We start from the raw sequence: 25,864 nt of genomic DNA, 5'->3' as shown, positions 1-25,864 counted from the left end.
TTCTCTTAACATTTTGTGTTATTATCAAAACTGAATATATGCCCTCGCTTCTATTTACAGTTTGTCACTTAAAACTACAGCCGGGGAACATAATGATATTATTGAGCAACATGTGATTGTGTCGATCCCTGAACGGCTTCGTTACGCCCCTGTGAGAAATAGTGAACGATCCCATTTTAATACAGTGGGAGGAGGATGTTTTACTTACTATTGCAGCATAAATAGTTTGTGGAGGAGTTCTCCCCTATGTGATGCTGCTCTTTGGACTTCTAAATCTTGTAAGCTTGTTTTTGTTTATTTCATATTTCTAAAAATGAGTCGTGACGTACCAAATCTGGCACAGAAGCAGGAAGGGCAGCGGAATTAGGTTGTGGCAGTAGATACCGAAATATTAGAAGGCATCAAAATAAACAGCAAAGAGAAGGCGAAGGCTTAATATTGATGTGATAATAGTAATAAATATTGCAGCTTGAATACAGGGTGTGGTTAACAAGGAATGGAAATGTTAAAATGCAAATGCCAGGAAGAAATGGTAGAAAATTCAAATATATTTGAATATGGAATGGCCGAAACCAGAAGTGGGAACCAGATTTCTTTGGGAAAACTGTGGTGAGCAAGGTTCTGGTAGAGTAGAGGTCGATGCTTGGTGCACATCGTCTTGAACTCATTTTGAGGTGGATAATAGAAATATTGGTTATATAGCAAGTCTGAATGTTTGTGGGAGTATTTTTTTTATGTTACTTTCCAGCTGTAGTGATAATGCTATAAATAAATTGGTTGTGTTATCCACAGTAGAGGGTTCTTTGTGATTAATGACATGGAAACTTGGCCAACTTGCAATACCAAGCAAGGGGACACAGTGGCTGAGGGGGCCGCTTGGATGAGTTAAACACCTTCCAAAAAGCATTTGAAGCAAACAATGAGAATTGCTGTATTTCCATTAAAAGCAAAACTGAAGGGATGTTTATAAATTAGGGAGACAGAATAATCTTTTATCACAGACACCTGAAGTTTTAGGTGATGGAAATGCCAATCTTCAGCAACAAGCGTCTTTAACATATTGATCAAGTTAGCGTTGGAGAAGTTTCCCAAATGTAAAACGAATGAGAACTCAAGAATTTTTAAAACAACTAGCTAACAGAACCCTCTTATCATATTCCCAATGTCATTGTTAAAACAACTAACAAAACCCTCTATCACGTTCCCAATGTCCAACTAAACTCTCTGGATTCTGATATATGGGGAAATTTGGGCTGAAAGGTTAGAAAACAGTAAAAATAAGTAAGGAGATGCTGATGGGTGGGAAACTGGGAGTGTGGAAGGGTAAAGTGTGGAAACGGTGCTACTAAGGTTGGAAATGGTCTTGTTATTATTTTATTAACGATCTTTGCATAAATGTTAGGAATTAGTACACGATGCTTCATCATGGGGCGCAGGAGGGGTTGTCAGAAAAGGAGGATCCGAGCATCATCCAGAAAGCAGCAGGGTAATAGAAATGGCTTAAAAATATATATACATATATATGTTAAGGATGGTGTAGGTTGACGTTAATAGTGAACTGGGAGATGATCGTCCCTAAACAACCGCATGTATTGAGCGGTCACTGGGTGGCCAAGAGCTGCTGGTACAAGGCCATGGTACAACAGGCAAATGCAGTTTAGGGCTCGTTAACCTGACGTTTCCAATTGAGAGGTGAGAACATCAGTGTGATTGTGCTGGACTCTGAGACCTCGTGTAAAATAACACTTGGTGTTCATTAGAGATGAGCTGAAAATGTATTAGCTTGAAAAAAGACTGGAAAGATGAGGGGGGGAAAAAACAGGTTTATGAGAAGAGACTAATAGAAGTGGTACAGCCTGGAATTAAGAATTAAATAGGAATTTGGTTTAAACCTAAAAATACTATAAGGAGTGCATAATCTGAAGGTCAGTGAGTATAACCTGATAATGAGTAAATAAAAATGGAAGGATGTTTCTGAGTGTTAGAGCATCACAGTTCTTAAATAGGAGAAGTGAGGGTGGAAAAGTGGCGTCTGATCGCTTAATGAAGGGATGTGCCTCCTGAATTTGATAATATCCGGGAAACCACACCTGGAGAGATAATACATATGTAATATGTAATAATATTAAGCAATACTTAAGTAATGAGAATCCTCCTGGGTTATTTCATATGTGATTTTGCGGCAAGTCGTTATTGCTCTAGACCAGAGAAGACCTGAGTCCTGATGCTGAGGGAGTTCTGAATACTTGACTTGGTACCTTCCGTGCTTCCCCATGGATTTTTAATGGGATTTTGTAGATTGAAAAAGCTGCAAGCAGCTATTACGCTTCTGCTTCACGTTGTGTGATCTACAGCTGGTGTTTGAGCTGAAGAATCCACTACAGCAGCACTGGACTATTTGCTGTTTGCTTGCTGGTCAAAGGAAGCAGCAGGACATAGTTTAATGTATGTAGCTGAAATGCATGCATTGCATTTGCTTTAGGTCCATGCAGCCCATCTGAATGTGATCACAAATGCGGTTTAGGTGCTAGAAACTCAACTTCATAGGCGTTTGCCCAAATAAACGTGGTTGGATGATTCACTTGAGTGTCTGTTTTGGAGTGGAGGTTCTCAACAAAGAGCTGGTTCTGGCTTTCCCAGCCGTGCCTGCTTGGTCTCTCAAATTCCCACCCAGCTGACTTCTTGTATAGGAAAATGCAACTGATGTGAAGGTTTTGTTCAGTAATCGGGGCTAGAAAATAACAGCAAATGGTGAACCAGCGTGGGAAGAAAAGAGCTAGAACTCCCAGACTCCTAATAACAGGGTTTTTTTCATATTGCTTTAAAAAGTGACCAGTTTAAATATCAGTGCTTCATCGGTCACATAGTCTGTAAATTTGTTTACTTGTCGATTTGCAATAGCTGATGGTTAATTCGTGCTTTCTGTTTTTTTCAGTGCTTGCACCTCCTCCACCGTTGCCACCACCAATCCAGGGATATGCCTTTAAACCCCCTCCTCGACCAGATTTTGGCACTTCTGGGCGAACAATCAAACTGCAAGCCAACTTCTTTGAAATGGACATTCCTAAAATAGATATCTACCATTACGAATTGGATATAAAGCCAGAAAAATGTCCTAGAAGAGTTAACAGGTAATAACTGTGCTTTGCTTTCCCTCAGTTTACTTACATTCTTGTTTTCCTTTGAAAACTGTGGAGCCGTGTGCCAGTTTTCACTGGTAGCTTCCAACTTTGCTGATCCATCACCATTTTTGCTCCAAATCTTTCTCTACCAATTTAAGACTTCGGTGCTAATTGTCCCTTATTTTGATTGAACTTGTCAGCATCTTAAGATGCTGCTGCTGAAAGCCACTGGTGACAGATGGATCAATTGGATTAACTTGAGCGGAGCTGGTTATAAATCAGCTTGATAAATATGATTTTTCATATTGCTTGGTTAAATATTGGAGTGCAATTGGCTGACGAGTCCTTCAGCGCGGAGCTGGTGTTACCAGCCTGTTTTCCCACCTTCTCCTGCCAAGGGAAGGCAAAACCCATTTGTTTGTGCTGCTGCGAGAGGATCGTGGAGGGACTAAATTAGGTAAGAAATTATCCTTCATCAGCAGATTCTATATAAGGGAAAGATATGCTCCTGAAACAGATAGCAAGGTGAAAACATGATCAGTTGGCCAAGGAAACAAGCAATTAGGTCTTGCATTTTGCATTTGTGCCCTATTAGTCACCGTGTGGCAACCTCATTGACTTGGAAAACAGCGGTGTTGCCAGAAGCGAAACTTGAGAACAAGACTTGGCACTAACTGGAAACCACAAGTGTCTTCACCGTAACTACCTACATCTTGACTCTAGAGGATCGGAATGGCTTGTTTATATATTCAAGAGCAAACCCTTTCCTTATTAGAAAAGGTTACATGGGGAGAACATGCAGTTGTGAACATGAACGGAGGGTGAAGTTAAAAAAGCCACCCGAAAGCCAGAGTTTTCTTAATGTGAATTAATAGACTGGAATGCATTATCTGTTGTTATTACTGAGTCTTCAGTGTAACAGCATTTTCATCACTACGCTTTGCCGTTCTGTTCTGTTTTTTTCCTCTGGTGATCTATGATAATTTTTAAGCTAGGCGAGAATTGAATTTGAAAGCAAACACTGTAGTGAGTGTATTAAGCCGAACTCTCTTCTTGCCCAAGGGAAACCCTGCTGATTTTTCACTGAAACACTGCGTTGGAGCGCCGAATAAAAATGTCGCCAGTCCCTTTTTTCCTAATGGGGGCTGTGAGAGCTTTGCTTTCATTAACCAGTATCTCTGCCACCAGCTCCAGCCTGGCAACTGGTTTGCTGCTGTGGGTTGTAGTTCTGTGTGTGGGTGCTTGCACATCAATGGCAGAGAGCATAATTATTCAATAATAAAGCCCTTTTTCTCACTGAAAAGGCAAATTACGTTCAGTAGCAAGTTCTTTCTCCGCTGCCAGCTTCCAACCTGCTCTGCTTTGTCAGGTTAGTCACTCCCTCTGTTGTGGTAACAGGAGCAGGTATGAATCTACATAGATTCAATGCCTTTTGCAGTAAACAAGGATGTCATAAACGCATCTGACAGTGCTGTGATGCGTGTTTCTCAGAGCAGTGTGGGAAGAATACAAATCAGATTCACTTGATGAAGTGCATGCTTTATTTCTTTTGAGTGCTTATTCCTGCATGTACATGCACCTGGGTTTTTGGGAGCCAGAACCTTTCAGTCCTACATGTATACCTATATTTTTGTGTGTGCTTGTACGTATATATACAAGTAATGGTAGTTTTTCAGCTGGCTTACACATTAAGAATTGGACTGCATGTGCATCCTGCATAATCCTATGTGTGTGTGTATATATATATATATATATATATATATATATATATCCCTCGGTTTAATTCATGAGGACAGCTGGGACTTGTACAAGGTTCAAGATGAGCTTTGCTTGCAGTTGCTGGCCCTCAGTTCTTGGTATGTTCACACAATCTCAGTAGAACCGTAGTCCCAAAGGGCTGAAGTTAGTAAATTGGTAAATAACTCTCTTTATTTAACTTCACAACTTGCTTTTCGTTAAGATGTCTCCACCCACAGCTGAGAAGCACCATCACTTAATGTGCCTTGAAGCTGGAAAACCTTAATTAAGAGGTGATGCTCTTTTTTATATAAAGTAGTTCACAACTGTCTACAACTGCCTGAAAGGAGCTTGGAGCATGGAGGGGGTTGGTCTCTCCTCCCAAGTAGCAAGTGATGGGACAAGGGGAAACGGCCTCAAGTTGTGTCAGAGGAGGTTCATGTCAATATTAGGAAAAACTTCTTCCCGGAAAGGGTTGTCAGGCATTGGCACAGGCTGCCCAGGGCAGTGGTGGAGTCACCATCCCTGGAGGGGTTTAAAGGGCATTTAGATGAGTTTCTTAGGACGTGGTTTAATGCTAGAGTCAGGTTATGGTTGGACTCGATGATCCCCAGGGTCTCTCCCAACCAAACTGATTCAATGATTCTATGATTCTACAATCGGAAGAACTTGCTCAGTAAGAGAATGGGTTTTCCATTGCTCAGTCTTCAACTCAAGCCTCCTTCTTCCCACCCTCCAAACTACGTCCTTGTTCAGGCACACATTGCAGACCTGAGGCAGGACTTACCAGGTCAAGTTTTACTCACATCTCTTAGGAGGTCAGGCAAGTTTCTTTCAGCGGTTACGTCTTGTCTTAAAGCTTTGGCATACAGCTAAGAAATTGTCAATTAAACCAGTCTTCATTCTTTTCTTGAACGAATGTAGTTTCATCTCACAATTTTACATCGCTGTAATATCTAACTCTAGGCTGGGTTAATTGCCTTTCCAAGTCAAGGTGTATGAAATAGTCACCTGCAGCGTCTCTGCGCTGCTGCTTGGCAAGGGTATTGAAGAAAGAGGATGCTGTGGTTTCCTTTCTGTGTCAGTTTAACTTCTTAATGCCCTTTTGCCCCGAGCTGTATGTTAAGGATCTTATAGGCAGCGTATTGTAGGTGACTGATGGATTTCAGATTTTACAGCCTTGTAGGGACGTGTCTTTGGGACATTTGGACAAGAGACCTTTGGCATCAGAAGGTGGTGTTATCCCAACAGACCTCTCACGGGCTGGTGAACTGCTTTGCATGACCAGTGTGTAAACACTGTGGTTTGACAAGAACTTTGTAACCTCATTCATACAAACACGAAACTTAATGCCAGCTACGCTTAAATGCATTTGTATTTTTAATATTCACCGGTCCCAGTGAATGTACACATCCAGTTCTATTGGATGGATCCCAGTTCCGTTGCAGAAGATCACAGAAAAGAGGCAGGAAAGTTTCAATCTGAAAAAGGTAAAAACAGCTGCTTTAAGAAAACAGTTTAGTCTGTGAAACTGTGTCTTTAATTCAGATCAGTCAAACAAATCTTGTCTTTAATACCCACCAGTGGACAACCCTTTCATTTACCTAATGCCTCTATTCATAAATATTAGTGTTAGTGTTCATTTGGTACTTAACATCAAAAGTAAAAGGTTGAATTAATGTAATCTTTTTGTATTTTCAGAGAAATAGTGGAGCATATGGTTCAGCACTTTAAAACCCAGATTTTTGGGGATCGCAAACCGGTGTTTGATGGAAGAAAAAACCTTTACACAGCTATGCCGCTTCCCATTGGGAGAGATAAAGTAAGTTTTAAATATAAGTTTCTAATTGGAGATTTTAATGTCATATTTGCAGAGCTTTTCTAGTAACTGATAGGAAATGATTTGCTATTTCTGGCACAGATGTCTCCTTCCATTGCCACTTTGCTCAGAGTGTGTTTTGGCAGGACAGCAGCGTGAGCTTGTTGCCATCAGAATGGTCACTCCCTTTTCCATCTTCCTTCTTTCCTTCCTGTGATTCTCACTCTCCACCAGCCGGAATAAACTCCCCCATCCCTCTGTTGGTGGTGTGGAACCTCTTTGCTAATCCTTCACGACATGAGAGCCAAATTAATTCGAACCATGCAGGTTGAGACCTGCTGGCTCAGCCCTGGGGCAATTGGAAAGGACTTGTTTTGTTTGCCAGCTCCGTCTGCTGGGGGGTGGTGACCTCTTTGGTCACTCCAAAGCTGCAAATTGTACCCATCGTTGACTGCTGAAGCACAAGGGGCTGTGTTGGAACACGCTAACGCACAAACCGTATAAAATAATTGAGCCTACACTTCTGCGGTCTAGTATCAGATGGAATTTTCCGTGGCCTTTTTTATTTAGGTGATGAACACGTGAGGATACAGTCGTTCTCGTTACTCTACGGTAATTCCCAGAGGTCGTTATTCCTTCTGCTCTGGGTGCAAGGTGGGGTGTGCACGGTTACAGGGGCCGACTGTCCCATCCCGTACAAGTTGATTACAACCTGACTAGACAAAATAAAATTAAAGGGGGAAAGGGAAATACAGAGAAATGTGGAAACCTGCTTTTGTGACTGGGAACGGAGATGAGGTCTTCCGAAATTGAGTAGCAGCGTGTTATAATACTGTTGATGCTGTCCTTCGATGTCTCGTATTGTGTGCCTGTGCAGTGCTTGACATAGCTAATAGTTCCACCTGAATCCAATTCTTAATCTCGTGTGTGTAATTTTTATTTCCCCCCAATGTATTAAAGTGAATCTCATGCAGTAAAGCTCAGTCTCTATTCCAGTCTTAATTATTTTTCATGAACTGATAAGCTAGTGTCTAGGGAAACTATAAAGGAATCATTTAAAATGATTTATTTTTCACTTTCACATATGGCGTTCCAGTTCCTACAGGCTGGAAATACAAGATTGCGCAGTGGTTGCTAAAGGGGGAAAAATACTCAATGAGCATCTCCTAGGGGTTTAAACAAGTTCTCTGGATACACACAGAGCTCTTTCTAACTAGAATACTTTCCAAGTTGTGGATGGCTGACAATACCTTTTACGACAAGTATGCAATTCTGCATTTCATAAGGTAAATGAAAAAATGGTTGATCTACGGAGGATAAACTGGGATCAAATGAATCCTCAGATCTTAGACTTTGTGAGGTGCAAGTTGACCCTCCTCTGATGGGAACGGGAGCAGATGAAACACTCCTGTTCCTTCCGTGTCTGGATTCCTGCTGACCGAACAGGACTCGATTCGCTTTGGATTTTCAAGCCCACGTGTAGTAAATCGTCCACCGTAAAAATAAAGTCTAGTGACTGCATCAGCAGGAAATGCTTTTGATGCCCTGATTCCTTCGTGTCCGTGCAAGCCAGTGTTGTAACCTACACCTGGGAAAAGGCTGACTAACAGTTTCATTAACCATTTTGGGTGGGATAGAATTATCCAGCCAAAGCAATGATCGTTTGCAAAAGGCAGTCGCTGAGGAGGGTGTTTTTAGTGGAGTTTCGCACAAGCTGGTTCACATAGTTCCATCTGTGGCTCATATTTAGGCTCGCTTTTAATAAACTCCTATTTTTGCCGATTTCCCATGGGATCTGGGACTTTGTCAGTTGTTCTGCCTTATGTATATTAATATTAACACGGAGGAAAGACGTAGTAGTAGAGATGAATCTTCAGCTGGTTTAAATCAGAAATATAGCTTCATGAGGGAAATTTTTACATGGTGCTAAATTGGTTTAAGCACAGTTTAAACCAGTGTAAAGCTTTTAGGTGTTAGGACTTTCCTCCAGCATTATTAGATGAGGTTTCTTTGGGGTTTGGTGGTTTTTTGGCCATTCCGTACATAACAAATGTTGCGCGTTTACTGCGCATCTGATTACATATAGGATCATATAGAAAAGATTAATGAACATACAATGATTAATAGAGGATCCTTACTCTTAGTGGAAGAAGGTTGTGATTTCTGGGGTTGGTTATGTCTTACGCCATCTTTAATTAGGAAAACAGTAATTATGAATGAACAGAGTTGCAGTTTGATACAGAAATCCTGCTTAGCTCCAGATTTCTGAACAAGTCCATGGGAGTTCGGCATCCAATACTTGGTTGGAAGCTCATTTCCTCTGGAAAAGATTGAGAAAAGACACATTGAATGCTCAAAGCACCATAAAATAATCACGTAGCGTTGCGTATATTTTATAGAGGAGTACTAAGAACTCCCCAGAAACACATGGACAAGTTTAATTTTCAATTCTGATTGCAGTATGACCTTGAGTACGTTGATTAAGGACACATTTTTCAATCCTAATGTATTTTGATTATTTTGTTTTAAACACACACTCTTCAGTAGCGTGTAATTCAGGTGAGATACTAAAGGAACATAAACCTGAGAAGTTGAATTTAAACCTTATTTATCTGAGCAGTGACTGCAACTGTTTTGAAGTGGGATAGACCCAGCAGCAAAAACTGTTTGGGCCGAATTGAGTGGTGCAAACTTCATTGATAGCAACTGCAGCAGAAATTCTTCAATCCCAGGTCTTTTATTTCTACCGGGGACACAGATACTGCAACACAATTAGTCCTGCTCTTCATCTTTTCCATTCCATCACGGTGAAGGAGCTTCATAAATTGAAGATGTTAATAGTCAGCTGAGTTGTGTTTTAACAGCATCGGCGAGAATAGAAATTATGAAACTTGGAGGAGTTGAAAGAAAAGCGCAGTTGAGGAGTGACGGATCTTCCATCCACTGTAAATGAGGTGCAAGTTGAAGACCTTTTGCTGGCATGGTGGACAAAAAGGCTTCATGGAAAGCATCCAACCTGAACCTTGGTTTGCACAGGTTTTCAGTGGAGTTCACCTTCCGGGCCCCAGTCAGACCAGCAAACCCGTAATTACCGACTGTTGCTCCTTCTTCTGCTCCAGTCTCCTGGTGAATAATGTTTGTACTAGAGGAGATGCGGCTGTAATGCTAATTTTGACTGCGTACTATTGTCAGCTTGTTTTTTGGGGGGGATACAGGAAGGTTTGTTTTTTATCTTTCCTATTTTTTGACTGAAGGCGCTGTTGCGAAAGACCAGATGATTGCATCTAATAACTTGCTGCTACCCATGTATTATTTTTGCTAGCCCACTAATTGCAGTTTTTCTGTCAGGCGAATGCCTTTGATATTTAAATTGTCAACTCCCTAGGACAGGAAAATGCAATGTTGTTATTTGTATATAGCACAAAGGATTCTCTCATCTTGTTGTTTCTTGTAGTCGCTCCCAGAACTACTCATTGCTTTAGACGAGCCTCAGTTTTAGTCCAAGAACTTCTGTGCTCAGGCTTTCTTTGGTGTAACGAGGAGAAAAAAATCAGCATTACAAGTAATTACAAGTGATCGGCTAAAGTAATTTACCATAATGTAGTTTGCCAGCGGTTTTTAGGCAAAAAAATTCAGTGTAGGGAACAACATATCAAAGCAGTGCCCTTGTTTCTACCTGATACCATCACCAGTACTTGGGGGGGGGTCATAGTTTGTTCTTGCTTTGGTATTTAAAAATAAGAGGTTGGTGGGGTTTGTGGCTTTTAGAGAGCAAATACCAGAAATTCATGAATCCTGGCAGCCAGCGACAGACCCCTATTTATTTCATGGTCAATGGGGCAGAGTCCAGCTGAGGCCTGTATCTAGTGCAGTGCCTCAGGGGGCAGTGCTGGGGCCTGTACTGTTCAATATATTCATCAATGATTTGGACGAGGGAATAGAGTGACTGTCAGCAAGTTTGCTGGTGACACCAAGCTGGGAGGAGTGGCTGACACGCCAGAGGCTGTGCTGCCATCAGAGACCTGGACAGGCTGGAGAGCTGGGCGGGGAAAAATTGAACGAAACAGAACAAGGGCAAGTGTAGAGTCTTGGATCTGGGCAGAACAACCCCAGGTTCCAGTGTAAGTTGGGGAACGACCTATTAGAGAGCAGTGTAGGGGAAAGGGACCTGGGGGTCCTGGGGCCAGCAGGATGACCATGAGCCAGCACTGGGCCCTTGTGGCCAGGAAGGCCAATGGTACCTGGGGTGGATGAGAAGGGGGGTGGTCAGTAGGTCAGAGAGGTTCTCCTGCCCCTCTGCTCTGCCCTGGGGAGACCACACCTGGAATATTGTGTCCAGTTGTGGCCCCTCAGTTCCAGCAGGACAGGGAACTGCTGGAGAGAGTCCAGCGCAGGGCAACAAAGATGCTGAAGGGAGTGGAGCATCTCCCGTGTGAGGAAAGGCTGAGGGAGCTGGGGCTCTGGAGCTGGACAAGAGGAGACTGAGGGGTGACCTCATTCATGGTTACAGATAGATAAAGGGTGAGTGTCAGGAGGATGGAGCCAGGCTCTTCTCGGTGACAACCAATGATAGGACAAGGGGCAATGGGTTCAAATTGGAACACAAGAGGTTCCACTTAAACTTGAGAAGAAACTTGTTCCTGGTGAGGGTGGCAGAGCCTGGCCCAGGCTGCCCAGGGAGGTTGTGGAGTCTCCTTCTGTGCAGACATTCCAACCCGCCTGGACACCTTCCTGTGTAACCTCATCTGGGTGTTCCTGCTCCATGGGGGGATTGCACTGGATGAGCTTTCCAGGGCCCTTCCAACCCCTGACATTCTGGGATTCTGTGATTTTAGGTGTTCAGGAGTCGACATGAGCAGTGATGCATTAGCATGTGTTGGGCACTGGAAATCACATTATTGGATCTTCACAGAGACCTCCCTGTTGCTACGCAAGCACTTCTCAATTATAACGTTACCTCAAAGATGTACATAAATGCACGGCAGCTTTCTCAAATACACCTTTGGGAAGATCTAGCTGGAAAAAGAGGCTGTACCTAATGAATATTGTTTCTTCATTACTGCTTTTTGTCTCCTCCTATGCTTTGTAGCATTCAGAGGAATCCATCGTCCCGTCCAAGCCCCATTTTCCCATTGAAATGGAAAGAATCATCTTGGTTTGTTGTTTGGCATTGTTGCAGGTGGAGCTGGAGGTCACGCTGCCAGGAGAAGGAAAGGACAGGATATTTAAGGTGGCCATAAAATGGATGTCCTGCGTGAGTCTGCAGGCTTTACACGACGCTCTTTCTGGTCGGCTGCCGAGTGTCCCGTTTGAAACCATCCAGGCACTGGACGTGGTGATGAGGCACTTGCCTTCCATGAGGTGAGGGGAAGACCCTGATGGTGTTTAGGATGTCGTGTTGTTCTTTGAATCATTTCAGTGGCTTTTTGGGCAGGCCACGCTTTTGTAACTCAACCAAAATAATAGCTCTGGTGTGCTCAAGCGAGAGGCAATATGTTGCTTCTCTGCTCATCGTGTGGGATTAGGAGCATCCAGCCTGGGCACAAGTCCTTTTCCCTGCTGGTTTGTGTGATGTTTGCTGCCATCTCTATGACATTTTATGATAGGACAAGAGGTAATGATTTTAAACTGAAAGGGGATAGATCCAGAATAGATGTAATTAAGAGATTCTTCATTATTAGAGTGGTGGAACACTGGCCCAGGTTGCCCAGAGAGGTGGTGGATGAACCATCCCTGGAGACATTCAAGGTCAGGTTGGATGAGACTGAGCAACCTGAGCTGGTGAAGATGTCCCTGCTCATGGCAGGGGTGGCACTGGGGGAGCTTTGAAGGTCCCTTCCAACCCAAACTATGATCTCTGTCGTACCCCGTTTCTCTCTAGGCTTCAGGGAAGGAACTTTCCCTGTGTGGAACGTAGTAGACATGTAAGGATGTTTTTAAAACTTGTTCCTACATGTCCTTGGGCAGATGTTTATTCCCAATTTTATATAAAGGCTACTGTGCTAGGAGGACATGAACACCACTCAGTGTAGCTATTTTTATAGAAAATAAAAACTTTAAAATGATTTTGTTTTTCCAAGCCAGTGAGATCTGCAACATTTGCCGTCCAACCCAAGAGACACTGCGTTTAATTAACAAGTTGCTCAAGACCACTGTTTGAATTACATTTGATGGGAAAGTAAAGAACAAAGCTTAGTGGAGCTGAACTTTCCCATTTCAAAGGGCTAAACAGGGAAAATGAGTTCAATTTATGTAAATATCTTTAAATAGCTTTATGTTACATTGACTTTATCCTTACAATAAGGATAAAAAGAAAATCCCTTTAGCCAGGTTTTATGACACCCAGCCCAAACTAGTTAGGCACAAATCTTTGTTCAGAGAAACATATTGACGCTGGTTTGGTTAATTTGATATAAAGCGTGCAGGACTGAATTACCAAGGTGAAAGATGCCTCAAAAATATTTGTGAGATGAGTTGTTCACCCACGCAAAGTTTCCATGGATTTCAGATCAAGCCATACACAAGGGGAGATATTATTATGTCGTTGTATTAGTAGTGGAGATGTTTAATTATTTTCTTACTGAAACATAGCTGAAAAAATGTTATTATTGCCTTTAATTTGAATTAGAAGGTGTATTAAGAAACGTGCTGGAAATAAACCAACACAAGTTACAGCCGATTTCTTGCTGTAGCGATATGGATTCTGAGAGTTGTAACCTGAATCCTGACAGGAATCTCAGATTATTGGTAATTTGAAACACTGACACTTCTGTGCTTTTGAATATGAGAATTTACGTTAGTTATGGCTTTTCATGCTCTGAATTTCTGTTGTTTATTGCAGATATACTCCTGTGGGGCGATCTTTCTTTACAGCTTCAGAAGGGTGCTCAAATCCATTGGGTGGTGGCAGAGAAGTTTGGTTTGGCTTCCATCAATCAGTCAGACCTTCCTTATGGAAAATGATGTTGAATATTGATGGTAGGTCCTATAAAAATATTGGCGTGTCTTTCTCTTTCATTGGAAAGCCGGAAAGTTGGTTCTGTTTGTTGGATTCTTGAAAGTTTCCTCGGTATTGTTAAATAACAGTAACATTTTCGCCTACAGTGTCTGCAACTGCGTTTTACAAAGCACAGCCAGTTATCGAGTTTGTATGTGAAGTTTTGGACTTCAAAAGCATTGAAGAACAACAAAAACCTCTGACAGATTCCCAAAGGGTAAAGTTTACCAAAGAAATAAAAGGTAATAATTAAATTACATAAAACTGCTTGATTCTATCTGATGATTTGTTACCACTACGTATTCAAAATACTCTCTAGCAGTTGCCTTATTGAGAGGCAGCTTATTGCACCAAACGGCGCATCATTTTTTGAGCAAAACTAAGAGGCAAGAACTATTTTGTTACTTATATATATTTCAAGACTTTCGGAAGTTTACTGATTGTTTTAAGTTTCAATCTACTTGGCTTTTTTTCTTACTACATGGGTTAATCTCTGTAGCTTGACAGGCCACTTTGTGAATAAAAGCAAAGTTGCGTCAGTTCAGGCAAATATGCGTCTTCAGGTTTGATGAATCACCAGCATAAAAAGTTAAGTGAGCGTATTCATTTGTTATTTCTTTTTCAACTGGCCACATTTAGAGCTCAGTTATGCACACAAGTGCATTATCACAGACTCGAGGCACTGCTGAGATCTTTTCAGCATGTAGAGCAACATCCCTTGCTATGTCAGTCTCCTTAAAAACAATTTATCTCCCCAAGTGAGTGTTGCTTCGTTATATTGAGAAGCTACATTTACTGTAGTACTTTACTCTTTTAAAGTATCTCTTATCTCTAAAGTAAATACAAGTTAACAGTTAGAAATACAAAAACTTCATCTTTTTCACTTTCGGAACATATCGACAGTGCCAGTTCCATGACAAAGATACTCCAGTTCCTCATCTAATGAGTTCAAACTGGTCACAAAGGCTGGGATTTCATGTTTAAAAACATTAAAGAATTACCAGACCTTAAACTTTTCCAATTATTACTGTCAGGATTTTCATATTCCAGATTTTACTTGTAATTTAGCAATGTGGTTTTGCATATTGAGATATCTCATAAAGGATACATATACTCTCTTGATACATGTACTCTCTTGGAAGCTTACTACACTTATTCTAATATGTAAAGATTGAATCAAAGAGGAGGAAGGAATCTTACTGTTTGTGATCACCAAAGGTTGTGGAAAATCAAGGTCCTTCCTTCATGATACAGAAGAAAACAAGTTAGAAAAACAACCCCCATAAATCCATCTTGCAGCTTCCTTCTTTCTACGAAACATCCGCAAAAATCATCTTTGCCCAATTAGAAGTCGGCAGGAAAAGTATAAATACATCCCCAGCTTGCACTGGTTGTAAATGTTGTGCAAATATCATCAGGTGCTGAACTGCCAGCTGCTTTTGTCCTTTTTTCCACAAGAGTTTTCCTTCTCCAGATAGAAGAAGTCGTCTGGAATTTGCAGCAAAGCTGGTTGTAAATGGAGGTATTGCGGTAGCAGTTCATCTTTTAATGAAAATACCATCGTGCAGGTTTTGGAGGGATTCATGAGAACTTGGTACTTCTTGGAGGTTTCATAATAGGTGGCGCTTTGAGCCATAACAAGTTACATAGGAAGATCAGGGTGGCGTTTGGCAAGTTATTGGCGCTTTTGATAGAGAGGGGAAATATGTGGCATTAGCATCCTGAATTTGTGCACGTGTGCTCATTTATTAACTCTCAGAACATGCTAATTAGCGAATGGCTTTAATGCACATCTTGTAGCAATCAAGGGCACCTATTTTCCTATTTTTAGGTCTGAAGGTGGAGATAACACACTGTGGACAAATGAAGAGAAAGTACAGAGTGTGCAATGTCACCCGACGACCAGCAAGTCACCAAACGTAAAGTGTTTTGCTTCTTTTTAAGCGCGTGTTTACTGTCAGGCTGGTAAAATATCTTGCCTGCCTTATTAACACAGGAAAAGTTGTTTTGGAAAACGATACTTTCTTTGATCAATGTATTTAAAATACCCCTCAAAGTATTTTCCCAGTTTTGCTCTTCTTTTTGTTCTATTTCGATCCTATAATGAATGTCACGGAATCACAGAATCGACTGGGTTGGAAAAGACCTCAGAGATCATCCAGTCCAACCCTTGGTCCAACTCCAGTCCATTGACTAGATCATGGCACTAAGTGCCATGTCCAATCTCAGCTTAAAAACCTCCAGGGCCAGTGAGTCCAGCACCTCCCTGGGCAGCCATTCCAATGCCTGACCACTCTCTCTGCAAAGAATTGCTTTCTAATAGCCAGCCTACATTTCCCCTGGCAGAGTTGAAGCCCATGGCCCCTTGTCCTATTGCTGACTGCCTGGGAGAAGAGACCAATCCCCACCTGGCTAGAACTGCCCTTCAGGTAGTTCTAGAGAGTGCTGAGCTCACCTCTAAGCCTCCTCTTCTCCAGACTGAACAAGCCCAGCTCCCTCATCCTCTCCCCATAGGGCTTGTGTTCAAGTCCCTTCCCCAGTCTTGTTGCTCTTCTCTGGACCCGCTCCAGCACTTCAATCTCTTTCCTGAACTGAGGGGCCCAGAACTGAACACAATACTCCAGGTGTGGCCTCCCCAATGCAGAGCACAGGGGAAGGATCACTGCCCTTGTCCTGCTGACCACGCTAGTTTGGATACAGGACAGGACACCATTGGCCTTCTTGGCCACCTGGGCACACTGTTGGCTCATGTTGAGCTTCCTGTCCATTAGTCCCCCAGGTCCCTTTCTGTCTGACTGCTCTCCAGCCACTCTGTGCCCAGCCTGGAGCGCTGCAGGGGGTTGTTGTGACCAAAGTGCAGCACCCGGCACTTGGCCTTGTTGAACTTCATCCCACTGGAATCGGCCCATTTTTCTATGTCCTCGCATTGGAAACAATCCTTTTGTTTTAGATCTGTGGTAGGTTGCTTTGTTTGTGGCTTTGTTTTTTAATTTACGGATTTCTTCAACACTGGTGCCCTATTGGTAGCGTAATGTTTCCCACAATTGTTGAGTAGAAAAGTGGTGCCAGTTGGGATCAGTTTTCTAATCTTATTACCAGTCTGTTTTTTCTCTGGAGAAGATGTTTGTATTTAATAACTAAATCACCCAAGATTTGCAGAGACCTTGAACGCGCAGGTATTTATTCCCATTTTTAAGTAGTATAAAGAACAAAACTGATACCAGCTCTTTAGAAGAATGTAACTGATCAATGTATAATTCTGGTATTTAATTGTTTGGGCTTTGTTTTGTACTCTTAGTACAAGCTTACTCATAGTAGCTTCCTACTTTCTGTGCATGACATATCATAAAATGTAGAACTGTAAGTATCCCAGAAAAGCAGAAAACATTAATCTTTGTCTCAAAGGCTCTTAGGAAACTTAATTCATAGCTTCAGGTATCGAGTGTTAGAGAAACAGCCTTCTCTGGTGTTATTAGAAAATACACAGTGGTGACAACAAGGGAATCCTAATTATAGAACTTGCATCATTTAAACAAGATGGGTTTAATCTCCATTAAGTTTAATTTACACCAAGAAAGGCATTGAGCAAGTGTGGGAGAATATGCTGCATAAAGTAACGTCTCCTTTTCCTATTTGATTTCCAACAGATTCCCGCTTCAACAGGAGAACGGACAGACAGTTGAATGCACTGTAGCTCAGTATTTTAAAGACAGGCACAAATTAGTTTTACGCTACCCTCACCTTCCGTGTTTACAAGTTGGGCAGGAGCAGAAACACACGTACCTTCCTCTCGAGGCAAGTAAATGTTGAGATAATATTCTGGGAATGAGGGTCAGAGGGAAAAAAGGCTCAAATGGTAACAAACCTTTTTGAGCAGCCCTTTGGCAATTTAGGAAAACAAAATATAGTTGAATTGTGGCTTTTAACTTTGTTTTACGCGGGGATGTTTTAGGTGTGCAACATAGTGGCGGGACAAAGATGCATCAAGAAACTCACTGACAATCAAACTTCCACTATGATTCGAGCAACCGCCAGATCAGCGCCTGACCGCCAAGAGGAGATTAGCAAATTGGTGAGCGTTCCGCTGATATCGAGAGAAGTGGAGGGATGCACTTAGTGTCTGCTAATAGTAAAAGAAAGATTAATCTGTGCACTGCACCCAGGTTATGTTTTTGTAAGACTTTCTCCATTAATCGCAGAGAAATACGTTCTCACAAAAGGTTTTTCAAGTGCATTTATGCTGCTTCACTTCAAATTTTGAGGCGTCCGTGTATCCGAGTGGAGTTAACGATGGCTCGGAATGCTTACCACCTATATATAAGGGATATGTGCCAAAATGCAGGTCATCTCAGAAGGTATTCGTATCTCATAAAAAGAACTTACTTTTCTACAAGAAGTACCAAATTCCTTTTAATTGCAGATGCGGAGCGCGAGTTTTAATACCGACCCCTATGTTCGTGAGTTCGGAATAATGGTCAAAGATGAAATGACGGATGTGACGGGTCGAGTCCTGCAGCCTCCGTCCATCCTCTACGGAGGCCGGGTACGTGGAACATCAGTTACCAGCTGTGATAACTTCCATCCTATGGTTACTTTAAATGAGTAGTGTTGGGTGTAATGGCATAAAGTCATCACACAAGTAATGTTCAGACTTCAGTAATTTCTCCAAGTCCTTCATCGTATTGGGCATTTTACTTGTGATGATCTGTCCCTCCATAGCTTCTTTATTTTGGAAAGTATAGCACTTATATAGACTTGAGACAAATGTTTGTGAGCTGTGTTTTGTCTTTCACGCACTGTTTTATTGTGTGGTGCGAGAAGAAACCTGCAAATAGATTAAATTGTGTGCAGAGAAGAACAGAAACAACTTGAGTTATTATTGTTTGGTTTTGCCTCCCCGAACTCTGAAATCTCCCTGAACTTCTGGTGGGTTTTGAGTGTCCTGTGTAGAGCGGCCGTATTTAGGCAACTATCTTAAGCTGTTATCTCTATCAACATGTTTTTCTCTGAGCCATCTCGTCCTGTTGGAGTATTTACTCACAGCTTATTTCTCTACAAAGGCTTTTCAGTCGACCTTTCGGACAAAATCTTCCTATTGTGGTGTCTTTCCAAAAAAAGATATATATAAAATATGTCTTGTTTTTATGCAAGAGGAAAGCCTTGATACATATTAAGCTAATGAACATTATCAGAATTAGTCATCTTATTATATCCCTTGTTCTCTCCATCACGGTAATGTCTGCTTGATGGGAGAAAAGACATGTTGCCCAGGTCAAAGCTGAACAACCTATTTCCCTCTGAATAATCACTATTTCCCTTTATTCAGTGTTGCATAAAACATCGATAACACTGAAGTTGCTCGGGGAAAGTTCACTGAGCAGTTGTAAAGTCACTGTAGAAAAATACCTGTTAACATTACATTCCAAGCATGAGTCTGACTTACTGTCCATATGTAATTTCTATCCGCTGCTGATATATATAACCAAGGGAAACCATTGACAATAAAAAAGAACGATATGAGCTTTATTTTTATGAGCTTTATATTTCACCAAGCTGTCCTGCTGCATCAATAAAATGATCTTTATAAGACAGGATAGATGTTTGAACAGTGGAGAGAAAGCCCTGAGAATATAAACATCCTGCTAGTTGGAGGGAAGCAGAAATAGAACTGGTTTTTGTTAGCATGAATCAATCTCTGCATTGATGTTTTGGGGTTTTTTTTGCCTTCCAGAACAAAGCAATTGCCACACCAGTTCAAGGAGTCTGGGACATGAGGAATAAGCAGTTTCACACTGGAATTGAAATCAAGGTTTGGGCGATCGCGTGCTTTGCTCCTCAGCGCCAGTGCACTGAAGTTCATCTGAAGTAAGTGTGTTTCATGATTATTAATTATGGACATATCATCATTTCACTTATTTAGGAAATCTATTTTGTTAAGTATGGCAATATGTCTTGAACAGTGCTCTTGGAGTTCTGTCTCTTTGGCTTTTGAGTTATGCCAATATGATTTCAATGCTGGAATCATGAAATCCTCCAAGTCAGACTTACCACAACCAATCTATACTGTATGGCGGGTTTCTAAGCAGTGAGGCCTTAGGACCGAGTTTAAAATGACTGAAATGATGTAATGAAGGGTGTTTATCACTACGTGTTTGTCGAGTGAAAACATGTCTGTCACTTAAGTTCTTTTCCTGGTTATATGGAACAGATGTATTCGTGCAGAGCTTATTTAAAAGGAAAATTTTTAAAAAGCAATCCAGCTTTTGTCTAAAACTTTGTAATCCCTACAGTGACCATCATGTGCAAGTTGCTGTATTTGCAAGATGAGGGGGACTAGTTGTTGTTTTGTTGACTTTGAGCGTTTGGACGTAACTTTCACATTTGGTTTCTCGGTCTTGGGACGGAACGTGATTGTTGAAAGGCTGTTGTTCAAAGTGACATCTCCCATTCTTAGATCAGGGACAGCGTGCGTGCTCGTGTGGATGGGTTGTCTGTTCTTTTCAGGCAGCTGCTTTCCCTTCGTGCACAGGCAAGTGCAGCTCTTAGAGCTGAACCCTCACAGGTGACTCAGCTGCTCTTTGTGAGGCGAATGCAGGACAGTGATTTATTCATAACAGCAGCATTGCCATAGCAGTGTTCCGTCAGATGATTTGCCAAATAGCTTGGAATTTTTTCCAAACAAGCGGCGAGCAAACAGCGGGGATCTTACCTTTGATTTTTCTTCCCATTGTGTAAGGCCAGGGACTTGTTCTCTCCATGGACATGGCAGAATGAGAGAATGTCCTGAGCTGGAAGGGACCCGCAAGGACCATCAAGTCCAACTCCTGTCCCTGTATGTGACAACCCCACAGTTCACACCGTGTGTCTGAGGACGTTGTCCAGTCTCTTCTTGAACACTGTCAGGCTTGGGGCCGTGACACCTCCCTGGGGAGCCTGTTCAGTGTCCAGCACCCTCTGGGTGAAGAACCTTTTCCTCATGTCCAACCTGAACCTCCCCTGGCACATCTTCCTGCCATTCCCTTGGGTTCTGTCATTGGTGGTCAAAGAGATCGACTCCTGCCCTTCCTTCTCCCCTTGTGGTGAAGCTGTAACCACCATGAGCTCTCCCCTCAGTCTCCTCTTCTCCAGGCTGAACAAACCAAGTGACTTCAGCCGCTCCTCATACGGCTTCCTCTCCAAACCCTTCACCAATTTTGTGGCCCTAAACAGGGAACTAAGCTGCCAGAGAGTTTTCTTTTTCATGCTGTTGCTTCTAGTGGAAATGCTGTGTAGGAGAGCTTAGTTTTAAGAGATAGGAAGAAGTCTTCAATATAATGAGCCAAAATAAAATTATCTGATGGCTTAGATGGAGTTTGTTGAGGGTGGTAAAACACTGACCCAGGTTGGCCAGAGAGGTGGTAGATGAACCATCCCTGGAGACATCCCAGGCCAGGCTGGACGGGGCTCTGAGCAACCTGAGCTGGTGAAGATGTCCCTGCTCATGGCAGGGGTGGCACTGGGGGAGCTTTGGAGGTCCCTTCCAACCCAAACCATGCTATGATTCTTACCGTGAAAGGACATTCCTTCACACTAGGAACATGGCTGCGTCCAGCTGAAACACGTTGTCTCTTGTGACACCTTGATGAGCAATTCGGAACATGACAGCTGTAGATCCGGCAGAGTAAACACCTTCCAAAACCCTAAAAGTCTTCAAAATTACCCTGTTTTACCTGTCCACTTAGACACCAGACTTACAGTTGAACTGCTAAAGGCTCAAAACCTGCACCATTTTAGACTTGCGTGTTTTGCCGCTGACTCTTTCTGCTTACAGTGGCGAGTGCCTGTTCCGCCAGGGAAAACAACATGTTTTTCTGCAAGAAGCCACAAGCTGCAGGGTTTAAGCTTACAGGCTGTTACGATTCATGAAGTTAATGATGGGTTTGGAAGAAACTAAATCTTTGCACCCTCTCAGTGGGTAAGATTGGATTACCTGGCACCTTTTGGTGAAGACAAGCAATGGTTTTAGATACTTGGGGTGACATCCACTTCGAAATAATACAAAGGGCTTTGTCAGTGTTGATGCCACTGAAGTATTGCTACCTGGGATCACATTTATGATGCTGATCAATAATCCAAGTGCTGAAGAAGGACATCTCTGAGTGAGCACTGTGTCCCTTCAAAAGGAAAGAGAGCCAAATGCTACCACAGTATTAATTAATATTAATAACGAGTCAGGAGAAGCAGTCGAGCTTGCAACTCATCAGGGGCTGAAGGACTTTGCACTGATAAAAGCCTTTGACAAATCAGGTTGTCTCAGTTTCTCACCAGGTCCATCAAAGAGCAACTTATATTTGCACCATCCTTGGAGAAAGTTTGTCTTGACCCCCATGAAACACCTTTTCTCTGATATCTAAGCAAGGTTTTCTCATTCATTATCGCTAACGTTAGATCCGTTGCGACGCGATTGTTGGTACCTTCTATTGTTTTTTTCCTCAGCAAGAGAAAGGAGGAACATGAGACACATGGAAGTTGGGTAGAGCAGACTATCCAAAATACCATCATTGCCCTGATGTTCCAAATATACTGAATCTCCCATAGGAAGATTAAGATGGAATTTGGTTTGGACGTGAAGCTTTTATACAGGGCATTTCTTTGTCTTCCCCTGTTTTTCTTTCAGTGACTACATAGGCAGTTAATTAAAGACGCAGCTAAATTCCCAGAGGGCGCCACTCTGCGAGTTTTACCTCATGGTAAAACCAAGATGGATTTTGCTACCGGAGAATCTAACGTATGTTCTTTCCATCCTCCAGGACCTTTACAGAACAACTGCGGAAGATTTCCAGAGACGCGGGAATGCCCATCCAGGGCCAGCCGTGTTTCTGTAAATACGCACAGGGGGCCGACAGCGTGGAGCCCATGTTCAGGCACCTCAAGAACACTTACACCGGCCTGCAGCTCGTCGTGGTCATTTTGCCAGGGAAAACACCCGTCTATGGTGAGTTCAAATCACGAGCGCCCATGCTTCCGTCACAATTCCATGTATTTTTGTTGGGGTGTCTGAATGATATATAGTTAAACCAGATTTAAACTTGTAAATTCCGCTTGGAATGGGCTGTAAATTAATTTTACCCTTGTGCTGCATGATGTTTTATAATAAGGCTTTAATTATTTTTGGCTGTGCTTTTAATTTGCTTTTCCACGTTCTTCCTGTTGGTTGTGAAAAAGTGAAACCAGGGCTTTTGTGGAATTGATGGGACTAATAGGCAGTGGATTAAAAATGTATGTACTATACAAATTATTGCAGATGTAACGACCTCAAGAACTCTGTAGCCTCTAGAGCATCTTTGCTCACTCACACCATCATCCTTTGGCAAAATAAGTGAAGGGGAAGATTTCTGCCAATTGATTTATTTTCCTGTTCTTTTTTAACTCTTGGGTTGCGAGGACACAGATGCACGGAAGGCGAAAACTCAGCAATTAAACTTTCTTTTGGAAGCAGGTTGACAATTAGTGCATTTTATATAGAACATACACATAGGTTTGAATATCTTTGAGGCAAACGGTTTTGGTTTTACGCAGCTCTTCCTACAGGCAGGACTGCTTGTTTTCCTGTCCTACCTTCCTCCTTTTTCGCTCACCTTGACTAATTGCAGCACCATCCATTATTTTTCTCTCTCTCCTCTGATGTCTGAGATTTATTTTATCCCATCCCTCACCCTCAACAATTCATTACAGCAGAAAATAATCTCCTAACTTTCTTTTCCCAACTTTATCTAAGATAAAGAGATTAAAAAGGGAACCTTAACAAAATAATACCTTTTCCCCCCTTGAATTCAGCCTTGCAGATGAAGTTGCTCGTCTCTAAGTCGTTCAATAGAAATTCAGTGCAAACTGCCACTTTGGCTTTTCTGCTTGGCATTAACAGGGGGCTGTTTCCTCTGTTTAACCACCAAGAGGCTGCGGTACCGCTCACATCTGCTTTCCTTGTCATTATCTTTAATTACAGTTCTTTCTGCCCCCTCTGATCATATCTCTGTGTTTTCCCTGTGCTCTTGTTCCTCTCCCCCCGCTCTTTTCCTTCTTCTCTTCCCAAAGGGGTTTGTATCATCTTGGAGCCTAAATTTCTTTGTTTCCTGACTGTAATACTGTGGGTCACTTACAACCCTTAAGTCTCAATGTTGTTGATAACAACAGGACTTATTCTTAATTAATTTCTTTTAAGCTTTTATGGGCCATCCCATAAAACTGGACAGTTCTTATGCAAGTGATGAACCGGTTGTCTGAGTATTCCTTAGCACATTACTGTTATTAAGTTTGCATTACTAGTCCAGCGTTTAATAATAAAACAAGCGCTTATCATCCTGATATTATCCACGTTACCTACTTTATTAGCCATGCTGATAATAAAACACTATAATGCTAAAATTACAATTAGTGTAATTTTAAAAACTCTTATAAATAAGCTAGCAGTGCCTTTAGTTGTATTTATGCCCCAATTCCTGCGCTGTCGGCGGGTAGAGCAGAACAGAATTAGGAGGAGGTTTATTGGAGGCTGGGTTTAGTGTTAAGTTTTATTGTTTAAGCTTTAACAGTCACTTTGCTAAAACTCAAGGTGTAGTTAATTACCACTGAATTAATGTCTCCTACGCTGTTAGATTTGCAATACGCCAATATATTCTCCTTTTGTTTCGCAGCGGAGGTGAAGCGCGTTGGCGACACGGTGCTGGGAATGGCCACGCAGTGTGTTCAGATGAAAAACGTGCAGAGAACAACACCCCAAACACTTTCCAACCTTTGCCTAAAAATAAATGTCAAATTAGGAGGCGTAAATAACATTTTGCTGCCACAGGGAAGGTAAGGTGTATTCAAAAAGGAAGAGGGTATTTTACTGTAAAGAGAGTGTGTCATATCAAGAGAGCAGTGTAGGGGAAAGGGACCTGGGGGTCCTGGGGACAGCAGGGTGACCATGAGCCAGCACTGGGCCCTTGTGGCCAGGAAGGCCAATGGTACCTGGGGTGGATGAGAAGGGGGTGGTCAGTAGGTCAGAGAGGTTCTCCTGCCCCTCTGCTCTGCCCTGGGGAGACCACACCTGGAATATTGTGTCCAGCTGTGGCCCCTCAGTTCCAGCAGGACAGGGAACTGCTGGAGAGAGTCCAGCGCAGGGCAACAAAGATGCTGAAGGGAGTGGAGCATCTCCCGTGTGAGGAAAGGCTGAGGGAGCTGGGGCTCTGGAGCTGGACAAGAGGAGACTGAGGGGTGACCTCATTCATGGTTACAGATATATAAAGGGTGAGTGTCAGGAGGATGGAGCCAGGCTCTTCTTGGTGACAACCAATGATAGGACAAGGGGTAATGGGTTCAAACTGGAACACAAGAGGTTCCACTTGAATTTGAGAAGAAACTTGTTCCTGGTGAGGGTGGCAGAGCCTGGCCCAGGCTGCCCAGGGAGGTTGTGGAGTCTCCTTCTGTGCAGACATTCCAACCCGCCTGGACACCTTCCTGTGTAACCTCATCTGGGTGTTCCTGCTCCATGGGGGGATTGCACTGGATGAGCTTTCCAGGTCCCTTCCAACCCCTGACATTCTGGGATTCTGTGTGTTTTACACTGGATTCACAAACATAAACTCTATGAAATGGCGTGTGCTGACAAAACTAATGCGGCCAGAAAGTTGAATTCTGCTCATTGTAGCAATAAGCCGTGAAAATGGAGTTAAAGGAAGGAAAAATATGATACAACTCCACACAACACCTGGGAATTCTGCCTTTGGGGTATTTAAAACAAAACTCCTTGATCATTACTTTCTATTGGTTGAGGGGATGGGAATAGAACAGCTTTTTCTTTGTATAATTGCATTATAAGTGATATTGTTATAATTACCTTCAAATTCCTATTTAGAGAAGGTCTGAAAACAGCAAAATCTGCCTACATAACCCCCCCACATACACAAAAAAATTCTGGTGCCCTAAAGTTTCTCATGTCCAGTTGTCTTATTAAGGAAGGAAACTTAAAATTTCCAATGTATTATTTTGTTCTACTCTCAATGCAGTGGATTAGTATCTTAATTAAAGGATTCTTTAGAACGTAGAAGCATAATTAAAGACCAAAACAAAACACACTCAAAACCGCCCGAATCTTTAAAAATCGTACCTATGGTAACCACAATTTTTGCACTTCTTACCAACGCTGTTGTTTTGTTCAGAAACAAAATC

General features: G+C 42.3%; 1 protein-coding gene across 2 annotated transcripts in view; it reads left to right on the top strand.

Moving 5' to 3' along the window:
• AGO2 (argonaute RISC catalytic component 2) overlaps positions 1-25,864 on the top strand; it is a 59,777-nt gene that overhangs the window by 16,408 nt on the left and 17,505 nt on the right. Inside the window, exons 2-13 of one of the 2 annotated variants that reach the window (XM_065054526.1) lie at positions 2,936-3,131; positions 6,561-6,681; positions 11,858-12,039; positions 13,520-13,656; positions 13,783-13,917; positions 15,507-15,594; positions 17,323-17,470; positions 17,628-17,747; positions 18,096-18,218; positions 19,407-19,540; positions 22,465-22,649; positions 24,349-24,508. In XM_065054526.1, coding sequence (XP_064910598.1) covers positions 2,936-3,131; positions 6,561-6,681; positions 11,858-12,039; positions 13,520-13,656; positions 13,783-13,917; positions 15,507-15,594; positions 17,323-17,470; positions 17,628-17,747; positions 18,096-18,218; positions 19,407-19,540; positions 22,465-22,649; positions 24,349-24,508 — 1,729 coding nt within the window. Of the gene's footprint in view, positions 1-2,935; positions 3,132-6,560; positions 6,682-11,854; positions 12,040-13,519; positions 13,657-13,782; positions 13,918-15,506; positions 15,595-17,322; positions 17,471-17,627; positions 17,748-18,095; positions 18,219-19,406; positions 19,541-22,464; positions 22,650-24,348; positions 24,509-25,864 lie in introns of both variants that reach the window. The other variant, XM_065054525.1, reaches the window with a different exon arrangement.

Source organism: Columba livia, chromosome 2, assembly GCF_036013475.1.
Source record: "Columba livia isolate bColLiv1 breed racing homer chromosome 2, bColLiv1.pat.W.v2, whole genome shotgun sequence".
Lineage (NCBI taxonomy): Eukaryota > Metazoa > Chordata > Aves > Columbiformes > Columbidae > Columba > Columba livia.
This window is presented reverse-complemented; position numbering and strand designations above follow the sequence as displayed.